General features: G+C 35.4%; 1 protein-coding gene across 5 annotated transcripts in view; it reads left to right on the plus strand.

Annotated features, from left to right (window-relative positions):
• DACH1 (dachshund family transcription factor 1) overlaps nt 1–27,647 on the plus strand; it is a 359,043-nt gene that overhangs the window by 169,687 nt on the left and 161,709 nt on the right. For all 5 annotated transcript variants that reach the window (XM_062566918.1, XM_062566916.1, XM_062566914.1 and 2 more), the window contains exon 3: nt 18,061–18,222. In XM_062566918.1, coding sequence (XP_062422902.1) covers nt 18,061–18,222 — 162 coding nt within the window. The remainder of the gene's footprint in view (nt 1–18,060; nt 18,223–27,647) is intronic.

The raw sequence follows: 27,647 nt of genomic DNA on the forward strand, positions 1-27,647 counted from the left end.
CTTTAATCTCAAAATACATAATGTTTTCAGCATGTTGAAACATGAAAGGATTAAGAAATATTGATAAAGATGAAGTTTGTCTAAGAGTTTCAGTTTGTAGTAATTGACAACATAATATTTTACTTATTAATTTATTTTGTTGATATAACTGTTTGTAGCATTATCAGAAAGAAGCTGCTCTCTAATCCTAATGCCTGGTTATGTGTGTTTAAAAGGGCAAACATTCAGTCTAAATAGTAAATCCTGACACCTTAATTATACTAAAAGTCTATCCCTCCTTTTTTATAATCTTTATTTTTTTTCCACTGATGCCTGACTAAATTAAATTGCATATATAATTTAGAGAAAGAGAAAACTTGCATGCGTTTTTGTGTGTAAGGATATACTTTATAATCCTTTAAAAAATGCACATAGAGATGATCACTTCTTAGTCTACAGATTGCTTTTATTTTATTTTGTCAGTGTTTTGAGTTTGTTAATCCTTATTTGCCTACTCTGTTTCAAAGGGGAATCAAATTGGTTTTGTGGTCCATTAATGTTTTATGCAATATTCCGTAGAGAACATTAAATAAAAATAAAAGAAAAAGGTTGACCCTTAACACTTACACCCATTTCTTATGTCAAACTGGGAGATGTTGAAAGCCCTATATGGTCATAACCCTTCTATCTAACTGTGACCCTCCTTAACATTAAGCAGGTGACTCGATTAAACATAAATCAGGCATAAAATGCCCTGCATGAGGCAGCACAGTGAATCAAGCAAATTATCAAATGGCAAAACTCATTCTGTGCTCTGGGCAATGTAAGCTGCCAGCACTTATACATCAAAACTTCACTCAATGTAAGATTGATTTTATTTTATTTTGTTTATTTTAATTCCCTACAGCAAGCTATGTTAGTCCTGTAAAATGCTGTCTGCATCATTACGTTCCTAAGAAATGCTTTTCTTTTTTAGCAGAGGCTGATCACAATCTTAAGCAAAGTAATCTATCTAAGACTAGATATGCTGAAGTCTGTAGTAGGTTCTAGTAGAGCTAATATTTTCTGCAATAATACTGGAACTTAAGCTTCTGTGACTGTATGGATTTTTTGTGTTTGTTTGTGTGTATATACACGCTATCAGCTTTATCAAAAAATATGAGCACCAAAGGAATAATGTTATAAAATCAAATCACCAGTAGCCGTTGAAGATATTTTCCAGTTTCAGTAAAGATGCTGGGATTAAAGTGTGTAAGTCCAATCTTAAGGCTAGAATGAATTTTTATGTAAGATGATACATGTCTTCCTTTCACAGTTGCTTTTTATGCTGCCTTAAAACATGTCAAAATAATCCCCAGCAGAGGAGCCTAAAAGGAATGTCAGCTCTGTGGTTATGTAAATCGAATTGAGTGCTTTACAGCAGGTTTAAGATTTTTATAACTCAGAAGTTGTTAACAGCCAGCTGGTTTGTATCTGTTTTTTATGGTTATTCTTGTCATAGGCAGCCTCCACAATTTTTAATTATATTTTATGGTATGTGTTTTCCCTCCTCTTGAATCCCACAGCCACTCTTTGCTTCAAAAGATATTTTCCACTGGGAAGGGAAGAAGCATTGCTTTGGGACTCCATCATTAAAAATACTGTTGTGTAATTGCCTGCTGCTAAGAGCAGTAGCGTGTGGATACCAAGGAATTCTCCGTTGCAGATCGGCGGCTTGCGTCGCCGGTGCGGAAATTCGCGTTGTTCTGCGCTCCCAGTTAGAAAGCCCAGCGCTCCGGTTGCCGCCTGCCCGTTTGAAAGAACTGGTTTCCAGGTTTCCTTGCATTCACAAGGCAGATCCGCCCGCGCCTCGCCGTTCGGGCTCCGGGTCGCCGCTCCTTCGGTAATGCTGCATCTTTGAATTCAGCGACTGCAGCGGTCGTTCCAGGCAAACTTAATCTTGAAGATGTTCTCAGAGCAGCGTAGTTGCAAGATTATGGTCTTGAGTCCCATCTGGAGTAGAAATAATAATTGAAAAAAATTGCAAACCAGCACGTTTCTTTATCTAGAAGTGGAAATACCGTGCCTGGTATTGGCCCCAAAAGCCAATGGCTTATTTCTTGTTATACCTTGAAAAGTTATGCAATATTTAGTTCTGTCTAACAGTGGAGATGTTACCGGAAACTCTGTGTTCTTGGACGTTTTACAGCGTTTTGTTCATGTTCGCTGCCCCCGTGAAGCGAAGCGGGTGGCGGAGTGGCTGTCCTGGAGGGCAGCTCGCCGCCTGCACCCGTAGGCGCCTGCAGAAAGCTGTTTGTAAGGTGGTCGGGGATTTAAACAAGACCGCCAAGCGTGACAGCCCGCGAGGTGGAAGAAAGGGCACTCGAAGCCTTTTCTTAGGTGGCGTTGAGAAAATTAACACTCGTTCTTAGTTACTGTCTGCAACAGTTAGAGTCAATCCCGCTTCAAAAGCCTGCTTTGCAAGTGTAAAGGAAATTATATATGCTTTTGTGTTATAGTCCAGGAATTGATTTGTGTAATCCCGTTTCATTATTTTAACGGACTGAAATCAATAGAAGTATTATCATCATACCTAATATATTCAGACATTATGACTCCATAGATCTTCTCGTATTACACAATATTATACTTAGATTTGAATGTTAAGTGTTTCCTCTGACCCACTTATGGTCTAATGCCTAATGTCAGCAGCTTCTGAACAACAAATTCAAGTATTTCCCTCTACTGCATTGGCTTTATGTTAGTTTCTAGATCTACACACACGTGTTCCATTTAACTAAACAAAAATGCACAAAATACGTACGTATTACAGGAATTGGTTTATCTGTTATAATTTTCTTTTTTAATGTAATCGGTAGAAAGCTCGACCTCCGCTCAGAACAGTTATCTTTAAAACTACAAGATACTGAAAATAAAGTCGGAATACTTTATCTTAACAAAATCCTGGATGCTTTATCATACTGCTATTATTTTAGTTTTTTTCCAGTATTCGGTCAAATATTCCAGTGTTTGGTCAAATTAACAATGCATAGGAAGACCAAAGACACAAATAATATTAATAATGATAGCAATAATAAAAATATGTTTTTTAAAAATGCATTTGATAATGCAGAAATGCTACGATAGGGATAGTATATACTGGAATTGCAAAATACGTATTAAATTATTTTAAAAAAACAATCTTAACCAAATCCCAGAAAATCATGGATCTTATGTTTACAAAGTTAGCAACATGTAAGATATTCCATGTTTGCAGATACAGAAAATTGCAGCTATAGTTCATGACTCCATCTCTCACTTACCACAGTGAGAGCTGGCTCTATTTCCTTACTGTAAACTGCAAAATTAATCTTAATTTCTTTCTTCTCTAGAGTTGTTAAGAACAGTACATGCTGTTTAATTATATTTATTTGTTCAGAGGTTCTAGACTATATCTACAGGTGATACCTTTAAAAAAATAAATTGAATTTTTATTTACCATTTCTTGTAGACATATTTTAGCAATCTGAAGTTCCAATAGTTCTATCCTAGATAACGTTGCTTGAAGAGAGCAAAGCCTGCCTTAATCTATATCCTACCTGTCTATACCCAATTTATCCTGTCCTGAAATCTATGTTTAGTTCCCAAAGAAGCTGTCAGAATATGAAAAATACCTGGATATATCAGTTTGGCACTAGTATTTCAAAGAAAGGATATACTGTGGGTGTTACTCTGTGCTCTGCAGTACTTGACCTGCTTGGATCAATTCCTTTGAGCAAATAAAAATATACAGTTTGGAATTAAATTTAATTAGAGTGTATCTATATGAGTCAGACACTATATATAAAGGTATGTTAGAGGAACAAAATCTGTGCCAGGATTGACTGGACCAATTGATCTGGAAAAATGCCTCAATAGCTGATGTGCAAGTATTAAAGGTTTTATGAATTAAATTGTGCTAGGTGGACATTGGGATGAGAATTTTCCCCAATATTAATACTTCTTTGTTTAAAATGAATACTGATTTTCTCCTTCTTCTGGCATGCAGACACTTCATTTTAGACTGGAAATAAAGTTGAGAACAGTACTTTTACAATATACATGAAGCCAGCGTTCTAGTACCTTTTATTAATCTTCACTCAAAAACAAGGCAGAGATAGAGAATGATTTATTTTCCTTTTGTATCCTTGGACAGGTAACCTGATGTAGAAGTTCTCCAACATACACCTGTTTTTTTTCCTGTCTGTAAAGGATGGAAAAATTGTTAGATAATCATATTGTTCCCTTTTGAGGACATTTTTTATAGTATCTGGTGTCTGTATGGTACAATTAGATTAGAAATTTATTTTTTAATCATTAATATCCTGTTTTTCAGAATACAACTTCCTTTATATTGAACAAAAAAATAGCTAGTCATGTTTTACAAACATAAGGTAAAATCATTATATTCACTCTTGATAGAATAGTCGGCGATTCGGAAAGAATACATTTTGCATTTAACTAGCTTAGATAGTAACAGAAGGATCGGGATTTTTTTTGATTTTAATAAAGCCCTAAGTAGCTTTCAGAGAAATATATATATATTTTTACCAATTATCATGAATTGAGAAGTGTTTTGAATTTTTGTGGAAAACTGCTAAAACCTTGACTTCTCCTCCTCCCTGCTGCAGAGTTTGAATTGACAAGATACTCACATGAATTTCCAATTAGTAAAAAATCTTGTCTCTGTTAAATAGATGGCTTTATTGAGGGGGAAAAAAAAATCCTCAGCTCTACAGATAAAAATCCTAAATGAATATTTCCTATTCTTCATCAAGGCCTTCTGGGCTTGGAAGACCACAGTGTTTTATGACGTTTTATTGTGCATGGTAAATTTGAAAGCAGTGCTTCATTCTCATAGTTTCTTTGTGGATTTTTATCTTTGTACAATTTATGTTGAACTACTCCCCTCAGTTCTTAGACAAGTTTAGATTATGTTTTATGGACTTTATTTGACTTTATAGATTGAGAACCAGGATATGTAATAATATTAATACATGCTCGACACTTTTTATTTTTATAGCTTTGTGCAAACTCTTAACTTGTTTATACTAATCAACTTGCTGTAACATAAGGAAATATGATCTCCACCTGATAGACAGATGGAAAAAAATGAAAGTGCAGATGACATATCTGATACCTCCTGAAAAAATCAGAATTAACATTCAGGAGTTATTTATTCTAATAGAATATTCTAATTATTCTAATTTCTTCTTCTGTTCTTCTTCCATTAGAACAATCTTATTTTCAACTAAAGAGGTGAACTACCTCAAAACTCATTCAGATATTTAAGTATTTTCTTTCAGCATCTCTTTTCAATTTTTTCCTGCTACCAGATATGGATTTTAGTAGAAGGAATGCTTGGCACATGTGGTTAAACAGCGGCCATGTAGGTGTGGGGTAATGATCTGTTTGGATTTAATTTACAACTAACTGAAGATAAATCATAAGAAAATGGCAGGCAGGAGAATCAGACGGGCCATCAGCTGTCTAACCAAGTGACTGACCTAGGGGCATCTCTAAAGCTGCCAAAATAACTGTTTATGGAATCTGTCAGAAAGCCAAATCCTGCTGCTGGAAAAAATACCTTCCATAATTTTGCATCTGGGTCCTTTGTATGAACATACAAGATGAGAAAAAGAAGGCAAATACATGATAAAGTGTTTTGAGCTAACGCCATTCTATATCTATTGAATTGTACTGCTATTTTTAATGCTATTTTACTGAAGAAAAATAGCATTTTGCTTCTCTTAACACTGAGTAAAACATTAATCACTAATGAAGGATTGATTTTTGTGAAGAGAAGATAGAGAGAGGAGCTTTAAATTGAACTGAAGTTTAATTTTTTGGTGTTTATATGGTATCTTGAAATTGAAATTTTGCTATAATACCTCTTTTTAAAAAGGCTGCCACAGAGAGGCTAGCTGATGCTACAATTGGATGCAAAAAATATTTTGATCCTATTGGTAAAGTTGATATTTCTGTTAGTGTAGAAATTTCAGCCTCATCAATACAACAAACTTTTCCTTTAGGAGACTGGAAATATTGATGCATCCAAAGTTCCTGTGCATCATCACATTGGAGGAAATCTTTTCTTCTGAAGCCATTTTATAACTCATTTTGTATTTCACGCTCTTACATATGAGGAATGTCAGTAACTTAGCTTGAATGGTAGCAGTTTCCAGAGAAAGTATAACATTTCACTCAATTTCACTAAATATTTCCTGCAACGTAAACTTAGAAAAAAACTTGTGAGAGTGGGAAAAAGCTACTTGTAAATATTGTCCTTCAGGAAGGCAGTTCACTTGAGACTTACAGGGCCACTTTGAAATGTCTCTTCTGTGGCTGAGTAGGGGAGGATGTCAGCAGCAAAGGGAGAGCAGTGTAAATACAAACACGTATATACACTTTGGATTTGATCATGATACTGCATTTTGTATGTATTACTGACTCTGTAGATGATATGGCATGTTTATTAAATGTTGTTGCTGTAAGGACAGAATCATGCTGGTTCATCTGCCTTTGTTATGTGAAATCTCACCCATGTGAGATTTCCCACCACCAGTATACCACCCATTGGTTATTATATAGCTTAGATAAAACGCAGTTCTCTTGCGGTCTGTTATTGCCATAGAAAATCTGTTTTGATAGATGTGAAAATTACTCTTTTTGAAGCTTGGCAAAGATATATAGCATGTGGCTAATACGTCTAATCAAAGAAGAGAGCAAACAGTGATTTCTGCAAAAGTCAAATGAACTTCTTGAACTACTGGCAAAAAAATTTTAAAAAAGCAAACTCAAAAACAAACATGAAACCCTTAATTTTATGGGCTGTAAACACGTCACATAGTTAAATTCAACAACGGTTCTACATTTTTTTGAAAATAATTTCTCTGTTTCCAAAACTCATCATGTGTTTAACATTCTTAGCTACTGATAGAGAATTCAATTGTAAAGAAAATCAACAATTCAGGACGTAATTATGACAAACCAAACCAATTCCAGATATTTCAACTGAAGTTTGTACGTGCCAAGCAAATTTAGAGTTCTGTGCTTTGGCACTCCACTTGGCAAGGTTCAGAGCTGAACACTTCTCTTTAGGAAGTTTCCACTATGTTCTGTGCTGCTGTGTAGCAGCGAATGTTGGAGCTTATAGTCAGCACTTTACACTTAGAATCTTATTAGCTATCTATAGTTCCAAGGCAACTTCAAATCAACTTTAATTTCAAACCATTAGCATCTGTGTGATGTTCTAATTTTTAAGATAAAATGCTCCCATTCCATCTTCCAAATGATTCCTACAGAACATTTTATTCTAGAAGTTGCAGTGTTGAAGATTAGCGAGGGCTATGAACCAGAGAAGTACACATACACTATTTACCAGAAACTAGCTATGAATATTTTTGAAAAGATGAAGGCATTCTCTCAGTTGGTGTGTTGATACTTTTATTGTTAAGTACTGAGACTGCATCTTCCGATTTTTTGAAGTTGGATTACTTGTGGTTGAAATAAAAAGGTTATTGTCCAGATACTGATTAAATGTTTGTCAATTATTTTTATTACTTGCTTTGTGCTAGAGGTACAGTCAGTCTGTTGCCAATATGAGTATAAAAGAAGTGTAAAATCTGGAATTTAGAAATGGTAAGAAGGACGGTAACAACCCCCTAAGAATGGGAAGATACGGAATACATGTCCCATCCTGTGCAAATGTTGCCAAGATTTAGGAAAGTGATTGCTAATAACAAATGGATTTGTGAAAATCCTAATATATTGAGAGCTTGTTCATTAATGGCTGAAGACAAGATTAATTAAATTATCTGCTGCAAGTTATAATCTTGTTCTCTATTATTTTACAAAAAAAATAGGGGATCTATGGAGTGCTGCTATCATCATATTTTGTCTATTCATTGATACCACTAACCTGAGAGGAGCATGATGACATAAAATTTCATCTTCTGCGAAGTATTGTTAGCAATATACATGTAATTTCTCGTTTACATGTGACATAATGAGGATTTCCTGGAGTTCTGCCAAAGCCAATCTTGGGACACCCTTGTGCCTGCAATTTTGGTGAGCTTTGAATATTTGTCCGTAATGAGGTAGACAGTGGTACCACTCAGCTCTTGGCTTCAAAGATTATGCCTTTTGGAAGCATACATGACCAATTATGTAAATTTGAATTTACTAATGGCTGCAGTTTTTCATAATACAGACTGCAATTACATCAATATAGTAGGGACTGTAAGAAATATTGTGGAAAAGTTTCTGCATGTTTGTTACCCTATCATAAACAAATGTAATAGTTATGTATGCATTTTAAATAGCACAATTTCCCCCTGTCATTATGAAGAGTCTTCAGGTGTTGACTTCATAAGTATGACGCAATCCTGAGGTACAAAACAAAAGTATTCAGAGATGGCACTCTGTGATAACCCTGCGGGCCTGAGAGAAATCCCTTGATTTGAGGGCGTATCTTGGCTATGCGCTGTCTTAGCGCTGGGACAAAGACACGAGTGCATGTCACCCCACTTTTGTGCGATGGTTTCTATTGGAAAGAGCTATGGGTGCCTCCAAGTGTTAGAAATTGTCGTCATGTGATTTATCTTGGTCTGCATGCTCCGCGCTCAGGGTGTAAAATGAAGCGTCCGCACCCCAGAGGTTAGGTGCAGCCCCGGGAGCTCGGTGCTGTGTTGCACTGCGCAACAAGTAGAGCATATCGGGCAGAGAGGGCTGCCTGCAAGAATTTACTGCCTTTTAATCTCAGCGCAGGACTACAGAGTGTTCCCTGGAAGTCATTATCACAGCTACTTCATACGGTATCATAGTTCTGCATCACAGTACAATACCCTGCTATCACTGTTCTGTAATAGTACATTTAGCCCCGTGCCTTGCCTCTGGCACAGCATAATGCATAATGGATCTGACGCAACTTTTTTTTTTTTTTTTTTTTTTTTTTTTTAAAAAAAAAAAGAGCCCCAAAGCCATAGAGTGCGGCTCTTGAAGTTGCAGCACTTCAGGTGAGGGAGAAGGAGGAGACAGGGTGCTGCTGACCCTTGCAGGTGAATTCTCTGCGTTCAGGAACATGAAAATTCGCTAACCCAACTTTATGTGTTAAAACAACAGCTTTGAAATAATCAGCCTTGAAAAAGCCAGTGGATTAGTGGGATTTTTTTTTTCAGTATGAAGTTGACTTCTGTCATTATAATGCTTGGTGCATCCGGCTTTTCATACTGCAAATACAGAAATGCAAACAGTGGGCTGTTGCTGAATTTGTCAGTATATACTGCAATAAATACATTTTTTATTTTCTAGGAAGCAACAACCTCTTTAAGACTAAACATGACAAAACAGAATTGGAATTGTTCTTTACAGATATTTTTAATTTTTGGATATTTATTCATGTAGCATATTCTTACACTGTTACTGAGTAACCCTGTGGAATCTTTCTTTAAAATACCTTGAAATAGCAGTCTACATTTTAAATGTCTACTGAAGATACACTAATAAGTAACCATGACAGTATTTCATCTTAGTTAGGAGAGGTAATTGCAGCTGAAGTCTCCCATTTGTTTCCTTCTCTTTTCATGAAAGGAGTAACGCTGCTTTCTTTTCTTGGGGAGGGCAAGAGCCTGAAATAAATTTGCAGCTGACTATCCTTATGCACAATTTAACTACCAAATGTATGAATGTAATCTTGCTTTCTTTGGGCTAAAATGTTGCTTTAGCCTTAATCCCACGTGGAGGCAGTATTTGTGGACTGCTACTTCAGTTTAGAGCCCCGTGCAGATGACAGGTCTCTCGGCCGGTCCCACCATGAGGGCTGTAAAAGCTGTGACACTGTGGTCCACAGCTCAAATCTTCTTTGATTCCCAACTTGTTTCAATTCCACAAACACTTATACACATGAATAACTTAGATTTCACACACATGAGGAGGCGTCTGGGCTGCAGTGGGTCTAGCTGAATGAATTTGGTAATTCTGCTTGCAAGGCTGAGCTCCTAAGTTGTAAGGAGACAAACTTCCGTGGCTGCCTCGACAGTGCTTAGATATTAGTTTAATCAAAGAACTGTGTGCCATTACCCCAGGATCTGTGTCAAGCTGTGGATTAGGTTTATAAAAAAACCTACAAAAGCGCCTGCTGGTTGAAAGATTATGAGTATTTAGCTACATTACTGCTGTTACAGGCATGAACACATCCTTTCAGTATTTTTGAATCGTAGCAGTGTTACAATTAATTAATTGTGTCCATCCAGTTATAAATTGGACTAAAGTTAGGGACTAAGGTTTTATTAAGCACTACTGATATTCTTATTTCTGCTTGATTTTCTTATTCTATATTTGAGTGAACTTAAGCTGAATTATGTTTTTTTAAAGTAGACTCAAAGAATATGTCAATAAAAGTGACTGTAGTTAGTCAAATCCGGGAATGCTTGTTAATCAAGAAAATTCATGTAACACCAAAAACTATCAGTAACTGTCATTATACCAAAGCTTTTAATTTCTTGTAACACAGGGAATAGTGTTGTGAGAACATGAGATAATACACACAAGAAGAAGAAAGGAACTTCTGTTTGAAGAAAGTGCAGGGAAGTTGTTCCCATAATAAGTCATTCTATTAAACAAGAGCCATTATTGCGCTCGAGCAATGCAAATGTAAAGCAGAAAGTCTATTAGGAACCAAGCATCATTGTTAGTGTAATATATTGTTAGTATATGTATTTTCCCTTCCCACATACTGGTTTTTTTAACATTATATACTACTTAGCTAAAGAGATTGTGGAGCAAGATTTAACACTTAAGTAAAAGATTTTTTTTATATTGTTCAAAGCTGACCTCTGCTTTTACAAAAGCTTGATCTGCACTTTTTCATCTGTTTAGAAGCATACATTTTTGGTTAAGAAATTGAAGACAATCTCTTTGTCTTTCTCCTAAGCTAGGGAGGTTGAGATAAAAAAGAATGCCAGCTTTAAAAGTCACACATGGCTGTAATTTAAGATTTTTTTTTTACCTCATTGTCCATAAGAGTTGAAAGAAACCTTCAATGAAAGTTTATTAACTAGGCCAATGCCTGAGGCAATAAAGGTTCATTTATTACCAGTTTCTTGGCTGTTTTTCTTCTTCTATTTTTCGGTTAAACTCATAGCGTAAGATAATACTTCACAAAATTAAACCTTTGACCTTCTGTGGAGTTAAGTCGCCTTTGATTAGATAAAGTAACAATTTATGGTCCAGCATGAGGTTGCACATGAAATGAATAATGCAAGAGGCTGAATGAGAACTGAGAATCTATTGCTTTTGAAAAGATGACTGTTGTTTAAGAAAGAGTGTTCTCTCTCTTAATGGTATTGTTGTGATGCTGTATGCATTTCAGTGGTAGTTTAAACTGTTGTTTAGAAGTACAATGTAGGGAGGCACTGATGCAATATACATTGTTTTGGGAGGCAGTTATGCAATACACATTGTTTAATTCTGTCACAGCTCCATCAAACAAATCATAAATTCACCAATTACAAAATCACGTTAAGCTATAATAGTTCATAATTTATTGTGGTATTTGAAACACACTTCATGATTTCACTTTTTACTCTAGAGTACAAAGGAGTGAATCCACCGTATAGAACAACTTCAGGGAATATATGTCCATCAGTTCTATAAATGGCATATATTAGTGATAAAATAATTGCATTTAGATATTTTTTGCAGCATCATTTAACCTGCCAGAAGTTATCTCTGAACACAAGAAATCTTAATATTAAATTTTTTCTACTTTTAGCAAAATGAATCAAAAGGACACTGTTTCTTTCTAGGTCAGTGGTTTATTTCTGTAACAATCTTATGAATTGCAGAGACACATTATAAGTAAAAAGATTTTTAGATTTGAAGGTATGCTGTGGAAATTTGACTCTTTTCCTTGTTTATTTTAAATGCAATACCTCTACCTCAAAATTCATATTGCAGTTTAAGAGTAGTTGCAGGAAAAAGGTCTGATTAGTTTTGATGAACAACAGATGGTTTGAGCCTCGCGTACACTGGTAACACTGGCAATTCCATTTAGTTGCACTGGTCTAAATTGATATGGCTGAATTGCTCTAAGTATTCTTTCTTTAAGAAATTTAGAGTGCAGTTGGTTATTTCACTTTATTCGTATAACTCTTCTAATAATATCACCTTGTTTAAGCTATTTAAAAATAGACTGGATGAGCAATTTGCACTGAACCAAGCCAGATGACAAGGAAAATAGATAGTCCAGGCTAGGATTTCTTGTTTATCTCAAAATAACAAGTAGTGGAATTTGGGGGATATAATAATACTGTTGTGTTCGATCAACCTAGGAAGTTTAACAAAAATAACATTTTGAATAATTGTCAAATTCCTGGCAGTTGCCTACGTTATACTTAAAGGACTCTTCTAATGAAAAGTAGTATATTTTAACAGAACGTTATGGTGAAATCCAGCCTATGTAATCAGACCTATGTCCCCCTGCGAATTGCTTTCCCTTTCTTGTTTTATGTATCACACTATATAAAACACCCATTAGATCAGAGACTAAGGTTAGGATCCTATTTCATTTGAAATAACTGGGCAGCGGCATAGTAAGCTACCAAAAACTTGTGCCTGAACTGCTGAAGCTCCTGGAAGCTGTGCAGTGATCTAGAATGGCCAGGGGCAAGTCCTAAGAGGTAACCCTGCATTTCTTGCTCCAGCAAAGTTTCTCAGATTTTAGTAAGAATTTTGTCCATGTAAGGACATCAGTATGAAATCTGGAATTAAATCAAGAAAAGATATTAATTATTTTCAAGTCAGTATCACTAAAATAAAGTATAAGAAAGGAGATTAAGCATTAATTTGAAATAATGAAAGGCATTATTTCAGAATTTAGATGAGATTTGGACTTCCTCCCATATAGTAAATAAAATGTTCCTGAAGAGTGACCTTTCCAGCAAATTAATGAAATGAAGTGTAAGACACTGTTGACAATCATTTGTTTTAGTTTTCTACCTGATCTGTAATAGCGAAGATATGGTGTCTTGAAAATGTTATTGAAGTCTTAAAGAAAAAGATTGTGCAAAAAAAAAATATATATATATATAAAATTGGGCTTTTTATGTTCTCATATATGTGTATATATTATATATTGGTATATAAAGGAAGGCAATAGTTGTGTTAGGGAAGTCAATAATTAGTTATTAAAAATAATATTAGGAATAATAATTAGGAATAATAAGTTATTATTAGAAATAAGCATATGATGAAGCTAATAGTGAATTAAAGTCAGCAACTTAAATAATTTTATCATTTGTCCCGGGACCATGTTTAGACATAAAATGCAAAATGCTTATTTTCAGACATATTTGCTCCTGAAAAAGTTACACTGCCTTTGTTTCCCCCTCCCCCAGAACCGGATATGTTATAAGCTGATCATGCTGTCAAAACTGGATGTTTTAAGAGATGTCTTTCAAGCCAGGGAGCAGTATTTGTTGGATGACAGTAGCCCTATGTGTGACATAATCCCCACCAGTAATACATACACTTTTGGAAGAATCTGTCATTATGTATGGCAGTTCTCTTTAGCGTTTTGCTTGAAAAACAGAATTGTTTTCTGAAGGTGCTATGTTTTTTGTCAGTGTTTTCTCTTTCATTCATTCATATTTCAGCACTGGAGACCACACATACTGGGCTAACTTCTGGTCTCATTCTCACCCACGAAATTCTGACTTCAGCAGAGTTATATGGGTGTAAATTAGACGAGAATTTGGCAGGAGAAAGCTTATGATTATATTTGGCAGAGGCAGCAGGCTGCAACTTTATTAACATAATTAACAGCTACAAACACACCCAACAGGCCAAAGTAATCTAGTGACAGAAGAGAGAAGGTCTTTGTAGAAGGGGACCATTCACGCCTTCTTTTGGTGTTCTGCTGCTTGTTCCTGAGTCCCTACTAAGGCTTGGAGGGCTTTCAATTGAGTTATAATTCAAATTCGTATGGCTCCTACAAGACACCTTGAACAGACTTTTGCTGATGAGTCTATAGGAACTGTCAGCAACACTGAGATTACTTCAGAGCCGTGACTGTTGAATTGAACTTTACTTTCTGATGTTTTGCTTTTTGAATTAAATTGTTGGACAAGATTAATTGCACACAGTAAGAGATTTAAATGAATAGCTTTATAAAGCATTAAAGTTCTAAGTATGTCACATGGGAGAAAAGCTGTAAGGTTTAAATGAATAAATGTATTTAATGCATAAAATGTCTAGGCTAATTTTTTAATTCCTTTACTAACATCTTTTATTGAAAAAACATACTTTATTCATCCATCTTAGTTATACTGCTGTGGTTGTGTTAATTTAATATTCCTGCTCTTCGCTAATCTTCTGGTTCAACAGAAGTAAACAATAGGTTTCATAAATTAAAAATACGCTCTTCAGAACATGCTTCTAAAGATAAAAAACAAGGCTGTAAACATTTATGACTGAAACAAACTAGATTGTTCAAATACTGCCATGATGTATCATGTATATCAATATGGCACTGATATCAGTTAGAATGCAAACAAGGTTTTAAATGATGTGCCCCTTCATTTCAGCTGGAGAATCCGCTTTGCGCCATCTGCCTATCAGATGGTTAGGAACCAGGACTGCGTATTAATGCCACATGTTCGATTTTCTTTCCTCTTGTAATGGTTAGATTCATATTGCTAATAGCTGTGCATGAGCACTGTCGATGAAATTTGTGTGACGATGGAGTGATGAGATATTTATAAAGCTGCCTGTCTCACTGCATAATCAGCAGGAAGAATGCCAGACATAAACAACTTATCAATTTCAGAATATTAATGATAACTATCATTGACTTTAAGCCATAGGATATTTTGGCTTGGAAATTTTTTAACTTCTGAAATAAATATTTGTAAAGAATAAAAATGATCTTAGTGGCTCCTTAGTGTGATTCTTATTATTCCTTCCATTTCATCTGCCTTTCTAGGTGACTTTTGCTCCTCTTGTATTTCAAGGAAAAATGTCTATAGTGGAAAGTGTACAGCTTGGAAATTCTTTTGCTGCTTAGTACAAGGGTCAAGTGATATTAAATAGTGTTTAGTTCAAAAGGCTTTTTTGAAGAGGCAGTTTAAAAAACATTCAAGTCAATTTGAACTCTAAAATTTAGAATTTAAAAATATACAGTTAATTGTTATTTAACAGTTTATTAGTCTCTTCTGTTTGTATTTGGCAATTTCTGTTGGTAAGGTCTGTAGTGAAGTAAGGCCCTTTGCTAGACAGAAAGTTTTGACTGTATCACACCACAGTGTAGCACCATACATGATCCTAATGCATGGGCTTTAGTGTTGCTCCAGCAGTACAGTCAAGCAGTAACAGAAATAACAGAAGAAACAGTGCTGGATTGGAACTGCTGTGAAGAGGTGGATTAAGCTACAGTTCTGAGGATTATTCCTTACCTAGATTTTTTTCCCCAAATAACCGGTGCTTCCATGTATGAGACCTATTTTTCAGATTCATACAGTTCAAACAATTGCTGTAAGAATTAAAAGCAATCATTTCAATCACAGAGTTTTATGAGAAAAGGAATGAAGTCAGAAGTTCAGTTTTTGATTTTTTTTTTGTAATTATCATTTCTGGTCACAAGCATTATTTTGATATTCGAGAGCTAAGCAGTCTGTATTTTATTTTCTTAGTCCCTATGCAAAGGTTATGGCCTCCTCTGGAGAGCAGCATTATGGCCTACATTAGAGTGAAGCACTGAAGTATATATTTTTATATATTTTGTTACAAAAGAGGGATTGTATTCTAGCAGTTCTGCAACCAGGTCATTACTCCAGTGAGACATAACATTTATGAGGGGGCTCGCAAGTCCAATAGAATATCTGTTTAACATGGTGTTTATTCGAATACTTGGAAGTGCTTAAAAATGCTGGTCTACAAGGGCTGTCACAATCAAAAGTTTGAGGCCTGCTGTTGCATTTATGGGTTGTATCACATTTGAACATTGCTGTGAAGGATTGCTCTTTAAAGATAATAGTTTTAGCTTGTCAGCGATGCATATAAAAAAAAGGAAGTATAGGATATTGCATTGTTTAATGAGCACAGGATGCAAACCAAAGTTCAGAGGTACACCATCCCTTTTTTCTGTGGCCTAATTTAAGAACTGTAACCAAATTTGTATAATGTATAACTTCATATCCTTCCTCTAAGACGAAAATATCACTGGAAGCTATCCATGTTATTGTCAATACCTTTTTGTGATCGGAACGTGCACATTTTGTAATAGTAGCAAAAGCTAAAATAAAATGAAACCCTCATGTTGATCCACTTTCTGATTTGACTCTTGACTTTTGGCATATCTTCTTCTACTTGAAACAGCAGTTTTGTGAGTAATATTGATCTGACAATGCAGAATGTGATTATCACTTACTTTGTAATCCCAGCGACACTTGGAGGTGTTAGAAGCCTGTTCATGAGGACGATAGAGAGGCTGGAGCTGTTTGCTCGCCTCTATGCGGTCATGCAAAGAAATGAGAGAGGGCAAGCTTGGGTTAAGACGTAAGAAATTAAAAAACACCTCTTTTGCCACCTCCTTGCCCCTGTGGTGGCAGAGGTGCCTGATGCCCAACCATCTGTGTTCTCCCCTGTGGGCGATATTTTGCTTTGTGCGAGTGAAAAACATGGCAGTATCTTCCATTTAAGGAGGCAGAAGCAACAAGAGGGCCTCAAAACCGGTGATACCAGGGTTATTTACCTCAGCAGCCTGGGGTTGCTTGCTTATTTGGTCTTTCTTGCTAAACCGCACTCTTGTTTGCCTACACTGGGCAGCAGCCTGGGCGCATTCAAGTCGTAAGTTACTGAGTTAATTCCTCTAGAGATGTATAAGACACTTCACACCTCTCAGAGAGCGAGTATCTGAAAATCAGACAAGCAGCCACCTTTAAACTAATTGCACTGGGTTTTTTTCAAGCCATCTCCACTGTCAGGACAAGAATCTTGATTGTAAATGATGGAGCCTGAGATTCTGCTCTCATCCTGTGGCATCCGAGGTGGAGGGATTGGTAACGTTATTGCATATAACTTACCTGGTTTACTGCCCTCCTTTCCATCTCTGCTTACTGGGCCAACAGTGTGGGGCAAGCAGAAAGTAGTGACTAGCTTTTCCTGGGCAGCTCTTGTGAAGTTTTGACCCTGACTTCTCTCTGTTAACACCGAGGTTGGTGTAAAGGTATCTGAGGGGATACCTGCACTGTCTAGGGACTGCAGTCATTGAATAAAGACTATCAAAGTTTGGGTGTTGACGGCATTACTGGGTGATTTCTCTACTGCTTTGAAAAAGGAGAACCTTCCCCATTTTTGTAAAACATTCTTGTAAGTGGCTGGATGGCAGAAAAAGTTGTTTGGTAGGAATAGCATTTGGACTTCCTGAAGGTGGCTTTGGCGATAAATGGGTTGCACTCTTTCTCTCAGATAAAGACTTTACTTCCTTGAAATCTTGGGAAAGCAAAATAAGTATTTTACCTATGTTCTTTTGATCAATGAACTTTTCCTCTAACAAGGCTTGTTAAAATGCCCACATCTCCTTGATGTTAAGTGTAAAATTAGAAAGAAATGGTTGAGTTCTCTCACCTGTTATTCATAAGTAGAATGGTCTTTAACATGGCAAACACATTTTACATCCGAAGGGTCTTTTTCTTTTTCTTTTTTTTTTTTTTCTGAGTACATTTATCTACATTTTCGCCTTTTCATAGTCAAGACACTTCAAGATGTGATTTACAGGCTAAGCTAGATTTCTGAATACATGTATTTGTAGCTACTTAGCTGCGATTGTACTATGATTGCAGAGACCGGATACGAAGTTAAGATTTAGGTGAATGTATAGAAGTAGTTAGCTAAATAAGAGTGAAGCTTGTGAAATAAAAACTTTGAAAAAGTTGATAGTTTCCAAATCAAAGAAGAGGAATACTGTAACATTTCCTTTGAATTCTGTAGTAAGGAATGAAGGAAGAGTAACAATGAAGAGTCCTAGAATAATGTGTATTAAATTTTGTTCATACTTCTTTGTAGGCCTGACAGCAGCAGCTGCTGCAGCAGCAGCTGCCACCAATGCCGCCATAGCAGAAGCAATGAAAGTGAAAAAAATTAAATTGGAAGCTATGTCCAACTATCATGCAAACAGTAACCAGCATGGAGCAGACTCTGAAAATGGAGATCTGAATTCAAGTGTTGGTAAGTCTCAGACAGTATTTTTACATGTCAGTAATGATATGATATTTTATTAAAATAGTGGTTCTTCTGGACTTTCTTCTGAAGTCTTTGATTTGGGGTAGAATATTGCATATTTGTTTTCCTTTACTTACTGTTTTTAGGTTCATTTTGTAGCTGACCTTTACAATAGCATTTGGCGCTGTTGTTACGATTACAGAAACATTCTTCCCTTTGCAGGTTACTTCTGCAGACGCCAGTTAATATTTTCCATGAAAGAAAGTGGTTTGATTGCTTAGAGTTCATTTTTCAAAGTACAGGTGGGGTGACAGATTATGGTGTCAAAGTGAAATTTAACAATGTCTCCTGCTCAGTGTGCTGGGTATCAACTTTAGGTAATTCAGAACACAAGCTTGAAAGCAAAATATTTCATACTTTCATGTGCCCTGTGACAAAAGGAAAACATACATACACAATAAATTATTGCCATGCGCTGCGGTTCCTATCATATTTTATTTTAATAAACACATTCTTAAAATGTAGTTAACAGGTTTTTCCATTTCTTAAGCAGCCATCAGCAACTCATGTTCTTTCTCAAAAAGAATTGTTTTAGTATACTTTATTCATTTGTTTGGCCAATTTGTTTTGCTAAAGCATACTTCAAAGTTACAGCAACTTTTTGTTGTTGTTGATTAAATCTTTAATCATCTGTGTGTGTCTGCTGTAAAATGTTTTGTTATGCCATTTCATTGTATTGGCTCCTTTTATCATGTTGAGACAGTATTAACTCAGCAACAGAAATTCAATGACAAAGAGGTATGTTCAGAAGACTGCAGGCAAGATTGGTGTGTATAGGAATACAACAGCTTAAGATAGGATTTTTTAAATTTTCTTGTTTTTATTTGTTTACTTGTTAAATTTTCATTTCCTAAATACATTTGAAATTAGTCTCAATGATCAATAATTATGCAATTATGCATTATCCTTAACATAAATAGATACGAGTTTGTGAACAGTGTTTCTATATAATTTAGTAGATATTGCTAGTTTGTTATACAGAAATAATGTGGATTGCAGTTCTAGGAATAACTTCTCCTAGGTACATACTATTTTAAACAATGACAATATTTATACATAACTGTGTAAGGTGAAGATCAGATTTTTGTTTTGCTTTTAAGAAAAAGCTGTTAAAAAGGTGCTCTGGTGGTTGTGAAGAAAAAATGTGTAGTACTCGAATACCGACACATGCAGTCCCTAAAATATTTGTGAAAAAACTGTCCTCTTGGAAAGAAGACAAGAGTAGGTAAAAAACATGTATCTTTGAAATTTGAGAGGAGGAGATGGGTACAAATGAACTGGAAGGACCAGGGGACCCCTAACATTCAGAATGAAAAGTGAAGTAATGAGAAAGAGTAAGGATATAAATGCAAACCATGAGGATAAAGAGACTTTAATAGAACTAGAAGCTAGTTTTGATTTGAATTTAAGACTTAGATGCATCCATATGTGAAATAAAATATTCAGATCTTGAATTATGGAGCTGTTATTCTGCTGGCATTTGTGAGGCACTTGTACATCTATGGCAAGGTAAGGTTATCAGATGAGCAACATGCAGACCAAATTAAGTGCTTGTAAGATGAAAGGAATATTTTAATTTGAATAAAAAACATGAATATTTGAATAAAAAAGAGAAAAAAATCCTCACTATATTTTAAAATAATTGTTTGAGATATATTTTAGATAGCTAATCTACTATTAGCTAAGCTACAGCTTAATTGCTTTGTCTACTTAAAATATGTTCGAGTCATTCGAGTTACTTTTTAGTAGTGCAGAGTTGTGAAGTAAGATTATTTATTGTAATTGTCAAAATTTCCTTTCAGTCATCTAAACCTACTTGTACCTGATTTAACTGAATGAAAAATTGAGTTCATTTTATTAAAAAAAAAAAAAAAAAGAATTCTTCTGAATACAGTAAACAGTATTCCAATTACTTCCATCCTATCAAGAACGTCTCTGGAAATACAGTATGTTTATGCATATGAAATTGAACTACACTGTTGCTGTTAAGGTTACCTTAAAAAAAATAGGTTTGTATTTATTTGTTTCTTTTATAGTGGTCCCCACCTAGTGTCCAGTCTAGTTTATGCTTATGGAATCAGAGAAGTAATTACTACTAACATTAATGCCAGGATATTCTTAAGTTCAGTAAGAGTTTAATCTCTGCTTACTATTTGAATTTTTGAAAGTCTGCATACTATATTATCGTGGCAAAACCCCTTGTTTCAAATGTGTTGCTTTGCGGTAGGTGTGTGTATGCAGTTTTAGTTGCGTTTTATTCAAATGTTATTTATATTTTTTTCAAATAAATATTATCAAGTCCATATATCATTAATGATTTAAATGGTGGGTTTTCAAGCCGGAATTTGAAACGTTGCCGTATAGAGTGCTGGCAGGTGGAAGGAACAAAACAAAATAATGTGATCTTAGTTTATATATTAAATTATGTTATGTCTCTGACCAAACTGAAGAACAAAAAAATAAAATACAAGGTAAAAGCTTAATCAATACATCTCAGCCCATTTGTAGCAGGCACTGTGGCACTATACTGTACTTGGAGTGATCATACTTTGTTGTTAGCCTTTTCCTGTGCCTATGCGGAAGAGTGCAGGTTCTTGAGTTGAATCGTCAGCTTTACCTCCAAATTGTTTTGCATTTTGGTTTTAATCAGATGCTTAATGTAACTTACAGAAGTCATTTTTGTAGATGAACATTGTATAATTATACAGAGCACTACACAAATTTATTAACTTGGTCCTTTGAAGCCACGGCCAAAAGGTTAGTGAGTGAAGGGAGTTAAAGGAAGCCAATGATACTAATAAGTAATTATTTTTTATCCTCAGTTTTGCATGGTAACCTTGAGCTTGCATCCTCCCACCAGAATTATCATTTCAGAAGGGGGAAAAAAAAAAAAAGAAATTACAGAGGAATCAGAGTGAGGTATTAGCACACTGAGTAAAATATATGGCTGCAACGCCTTTCTCCCCCATCCACAATCAATTGGATTCTTTTAGTTTAATATTTACTTGCTAAGATGAGATGCTAGTCTGCATGGTGATAAACAGTCTGCTACTGGCATCTGAAGGTGACCTGTCAGTTCATATGGACAAATCTCCTGCTTACTGAAATGTACAAAATAAATCATTAAAGCAGGCAGGTGCTCATTCCCAGATTTAAATCACCATAGATTTATGATTTGAATTAATGCTTCATTTGGTCATAGAAATAGATGCTGAGATAAATGATATGCAGTGGTTGGGGCTTCCATACTGTAGCCATCCTAATATTGATTACTGAGATGTCTTTGCAATCTCTTGTTTATATCAAGTACTGTCTTGTGACAGCTTGGCTGATATGAGCTACATTGCAGATAAGAAGGAAAAATGTCCTGGGTTCTTTTCAGTGGCAACTCTACATACAACCTGAAGGATAGATAAAATACTATTTTTTTTCATTTAAAAAATGGATTCCATATGGCAGCAAACAAAATACAGTCTTGTTTCTAAGATTATGCTGTTCTTTTTTTAATTGGAGAATTAAAACAAAGAAAGTGACAAGGTCAAACTTTAAGTTTCATTGAGGGGTTCTGCTCTTTTTCATATTAACATCTTATGATGATATTAGGATCAGTCATATATTTGTCATCTGATACTCCAAAGATATGGATAGGTAGAGCACCTCAATTATTTCCTTGCTGCTGAAGTACTTACTGCCCTGCTATCATACTTCATTAACTTGAGGCAATAAAAGAAGGAAGCCTTTAAAAGTAAATATGTTTAAAATTACTTCTGTGAGCTAGGCTGTTCTATCTATAACTTGTTAAGCAGTAAAGAACAGTCTCTATACTTTGGCTTCCCTAAGATTTTATGTAATAAATACACTATGCATACAGTCTAGGGAATACTCAAAGGCTTTGTAAAGACCTTTGCCGCTTGCTAAGATCTGACTCATAGAACTTGTAAACAACTATCAACAATAGTAAATTACTTGCTTAGTAGGAAATGAGTTCATATCTATTCAAAATGTGATCTCAAAACAGATGTCCCAAGAAAATGTCATTGTTTAAACTACATTCATACAAAAAAAAATGCCATTATTTCTTTAAGGAAGTGAAGCAATCATAAAGACTTTGGTGTTCTTGGTTTCTGAACACAGTTAGGAAATAAAAGGCAACATTTTAAACTTGGCGAGCATGTTAATCTATAAACAACCACAAAATGTGTTGAAAATTAACAGGCTTTCTTGACGTGTTAGGTTTCCTATTCATCCACATTACCTTGCAGCACTTAAAATTATGAGACGAATGTGAGGTATGCTGTGATCTGTTGTCCAAAATTAATGATTGCTTGCTTACTTTTATTGTTTTCTTTTTTTAATCCCGAATCAGAGATAAAAAAGATTTAGGTTAAATTATTTTTCTCCGGTGACCTCCCCAGTAATAGAACAGTACCAAATGCAGTCATTTCCTTTTTCTAAACACACGTGTCTATTTTAAAGGAAAGAATTACTTTTATGGTTTCAGGAAAAAGTCTTGGAGACCTTGAGAAAGCAAATAAAAGGAAACGGAGAATGCAGGCCACTGAGCACAGCTCTGCAGTTGCACATCTGATTCTCTGCCTTGGCAATGTTAATGAACCTCAAATCCTCCCTATAATTAGATGAGGGAATTGCTTATATTTTCAAACAGATGATGCTGCTATAATGAAACGATTGACAGGGAACTTAAGAGTGTCTACAGTAGTCATTTGGTTTCCGGGTTTTTCTTTTTCTTTCTTTTTTTTCCCCTCCTTTTTTTTTTTTTTTTTTTTAAGTGTAAAAAGAAGATTGGCTGTAGATACAGGTCCTGGGAGAGGTAGTAATTTACACAGAATGCTATGACAGGTGTCTTTGCATCGCAGGGAAATAGAATGGAAGAGAGAGAAATGACGGGCAGGTACAGCAGGGTTTTGGGGAGGGGGTGTCCTGTGCTTATTCTGCTTGGGTTCTTTAAAAGGGGCCGAGACTCAAGAGATGGATCCGGATTGAGTGCACAGCTGTAACTGCTGATGAGCTAATTGCTCCTTATCTCTCAGCCCCATTCATCTTCATTTTTTACCAATTACTGAGAATTATCTGTGTTCTCAGTTGGATATGAGAGTTAATCCTTTTTGGTTAAGCTGGCAGTACTGTGAGCAGATTCCAAATCATAGGGTGAAAAAGCCAGAGCGAGCTTGTTCTAAAACTCTCTCCAGTTCAATGACAGTATCACTAGTTCATAAGAATTTTGCTATTGTTTAACAGATTAAACACTGAAAGATTTTTCTTTTTATTTTAGTTATTTTTATTATGTATTTTTCTGCTAATGTAAACTGTTCGTGTAAATTCCCAGGCAGATGAATGTGATCCCTTTCTAAAAAAAATCTCATGCAAAGTTGAAAATAAGACGAACAATAACTTCCGACTCAAAGTATTATTCACAGTATTTCCGTGCTTATTGTAGGATACATAACAATTCTTTTAGCACTGAAACTTTTAAAGACAAGACCATACATGTAACTTCAACATTGTGGGATGTAAGGCAAATGCTTGTCAGTGATACGTATCTATTTCTGTAAATGTCTTTGAGATCTGTGGATGAAAAATGTTGCGTAAGTTATAGCAAAGGCATAGTCATATAGTCTTAAGGACAAATGTTGAGCACATCATATTTCAAGCTAAAGGAAGGCCTTCGTAAAACAGTGCTTTGGGAATGCACAGAACACCAGAAACAGATAATTTGGCTATAGTCAGGTCGCTTAACTTTGTTTCGGAATTTTACTTGTCTTTATAGTAACACAGGGAAAACAAATCTTGAATTACGTGACTAAAATGTTACGTTAATCTATCAACAGAATATATATGGAGTTCCGACTTGCAGAATCTGCTTCTCTAGCCTTTAACTGTGATTGTTAAATTTACTAAACAAGGCAATGAATTGGGTGTTATGAGAAGAACACCAGTTAGCGAATTAAGGGAATTATTAGCAAAGATTCAGCGTTTCATGTTGGACAGTCAGTTGTGTTATAACGAGGAGTCTCTGATCTAGATTAAATCCTCACTATGGGATTTCATTTGAAGAAATGTATGCATTTGCATCCGTGTTAGTTACTTTAGACTCTCCTTAGACTCAACAGGCAGAACTGTGCAATTGTAGGGGTGATCCATCTCATCCTGAAGTAGATGGCAAAAATATGTCAGAAAAATTGCACCTTGAAAGTCCTTATTTTTCTCCATTGACTACAACAGGAGCCTAAAGGAACGATCTTAAATGTCTAAATTGTAGATACGTAAAGTTAAATAGATGAATCTCACTGTCAGTGTCAGCAATTAAGATTTTCAGGAATAAAATGTGAATGAGTGAACAGTTCTTTTCCAAGGCAGTAACTCAGTAATGAAAAAATTGTAGTTGAGACTGAGTGAGATGAAAAAGAAGAAAAATCTGCTCTTCAGAAAGAGCAGGCGAGGAGTTTAGATATTCACTCAGAAAACTATTTGTAAATAAACATTATATTTTCAAGTTTGTTCTGATTTCTAAAAAAACTTATTTTACCCATGTGAAGCATGTTGAGAGAACAAGTTTTTAAAATTATGCTCTGGATCTAAAGCTGTATGAAGTTCACGGAAAAATCTAAATGATCAAATCTGTCTTGTCACTAATATAAAAAACAGAGTATTTGTACTGTTTGATTACATTTAAATTACTTCCTGTTCCATGCAAAATAGTCCTAATTGGATAAATAGATAGATAATTTAATTTTCATTTTGAACGTTTTCAATATATGTGCTTTATTGTTATGGTCCTTTTCCTTTTTGGTAGGACTTTGTATGAAAAAATTTGAATTTTTAATGCTTTTATTTGTTTATTTTGTCATTATTTATTATCAGCAGTGTCTATACTTATGCAAAAAAATAATACTGTAGAAGTGCTTTATTAAAAAATGTAAGCTGAGCATACATCTTATTTTGCTGAGTAGTTATGATAGTTGATAGGATCATCTTTCCCAAATACTAATTAGAAATTACGTTTAAAAACGAAAACACTAAACCTTGTGATTATCGGTTCAGTCTCAGAAAGTAAGGTTTGTACATCAAAAAAAATTCTCTTTAGTCATACAAATATTGAAATAATATTTTATTATTATGTCCTGTCATATATAGCACAAGGGGTCAAAAAAAAACTTCCTTCATTTTTTGTAACAGAATACAGGCATTTCTGAAGTGTATCCTTTCTTTTTGGGGTATGTCAGTTCCAGAATGATGTGAACTATGCAACACATCATTTTGGGCTTAAAGGTAATTTGATAATCAAGATAAATCCTGGAGGGTTTTGTTTAATCAGGATATCCTGGGAGAAAAAAAAAATCCTTTCTGGAGACTAAGGCTATATTAACACACATACAGCGTCTGCCTGTGCTGAGGTACCTGCTCTGGTGTCTGTGTTCAAGGGAGCACGGTTATTTAGAGTTCCTCTGGTTATTGGAGAAAAGCAAATACAGGGCACAAGTTAGGCATCTCTAGGAAGAAATTTTCTTAAGTCTTTTTGGCCGTGAAGAAAAATGTACTATGGCAGTTCTTAAACAGTGCTCATTTTATAGGCCTTCTCCTATCAGTGATGTTGACCCTATCTATATGGGGATTCCTACTCTGGTAGTTTAGATTCAGGTTCTAAAGTTTCAGTATTTTATGACCAAGAAATCCATTTACATGTGACAAAGCAGATAACTGGAGTCAGATTGCTACGAAAACCAGAATGTGAAAATCTATGTGTTTTATATGAAATGTATTAGTATGTGCAGAAGAGGGAGGGAGCAGACAGAAATATTGGGAGGGATACAGTCCTCTGAAGATGTAGGCAGTTTATCCTAGAGATTAGAATTTCTTCGTACTTCTTAAAGCCCGTCACATGACGTTATGGCTAGGGAAGTGGGCATGCTCTTAGGTTACATCTGCCAGGTATGCATGTCAGCTTCTTCGTTTGCAGCCTGGTCTTGACAGCCAGTCCTGCTCATTTCTGATGACTCCAGTACTGGAACCCCAGAAAAAGGTACTTCTGTAGAAAACCAAGTTTTAATTTTTACATTTTTTTTTCCTAAAGCATATTGCCCATCTTATTGTTCACTCTATTTGATAGGTTATTTGATTATTTTTAAAATGCAGCATTAGGGCTTGCATGGACAGGAGGAGAAAGTACCTTAAGTCCAATATAACTTTCCATCTGTTCAAGCCAAGCAGGAAGCCTCATGACCTCTTAAAAATCCAGCTTTTACACAGTCTCATATAGTCTTTTATGTTGCAGAAGCAATTTACCCATTTCATTGAGCCTGGCCCTTTGTATGGGGGTAGCATTCTCTTTTTACATTAAAAAGAACCCAAACAAACAAAAAAAACAGTGTCTCGAGTCAACACTCGTAAAGTACAATGAGAGGAGCCAGTTGTTGCACAGCTGACCCATTTGGTAGCTTAATATCATGCTAAGTGAAAAAGAAAACTGAATAATACAATACGTGGTTGCTGATACTTTGGATAATCTCTGCATATTTTTGTCAGTAAAGATTGAGACAATAGGAATACTTGATGGACCAGACAGGAGGGAACAGAAAGGATTTTAACATGGTTTTCTTTAACAGCAGGTCATAACAGAAACACAGACCCTTACATTTACTCAGTGCTGAGAGAATTACTAGTTTGATAACGACTAGGAATGTTGTTATTAAAACAGTATGTGCAGTTCATTTTCAACAGTTTTGAATTAGAGTCTGCACTAATGAAACGGATACGGTTTCTTTCACAAAGGGCAGATCTGTTAGTTAATATAGCTGCAGCAGTGCCTTGTGGACCATGCCTTTAGCTCTATTTGTATTTCACAGCATGATAAGCAAAGAGTGTTGATTTTCAAGGATCCTGCTGATGAAAGGTAATGGCATTATTACATCTTTATCTCAAAAACAGAACTGCATGGTAAATGATTATTTTTTTCTTTCCCTCCTCCCTATTTTTTTTTGCTGTTACACAAAAGGTTTCTTGGTTAGAATCCTTTTTTACTTCTTTGAATTATTTTAGCCTTGGAAATGATATGTTATTATTTAATGTCTGCACAGCAAGCCTGAGAGCACCTAATAGCGAATGGATTGGAAGTGAAGTGCCTCCTGCTCACAGATATGGATCGGCTCAGTCACACGCTGTACCAGCTGTCATCTCAGCCATACTGCTGTGATTTAATTAGTCTGTTTATGTCCTTTCTAATAATATTTCCATCTCTATGAAAGGGCAAATGCGACAGGGACTTTTTTCCTCTCTGGTTCTGCAGACTGAGGAATGTGGCCTACATCTGATACGCTGAAATGCAGGATTGAATCACTATTCCTGTCACTTCA

This window comes from Rhea pennata, chromosome 1 (assembly GCF_028389875.1).
Source record: "Rhea pennata isolate bPtePen1 chromosome 1, bPtePen1.pri, whole genome shotgun sequence".
Lineage (NCBI taxonomy): Eukaryota > Metazoa > Chordata > Aves > Rheiformes > Rheidae > Rhea > Rhea pennata.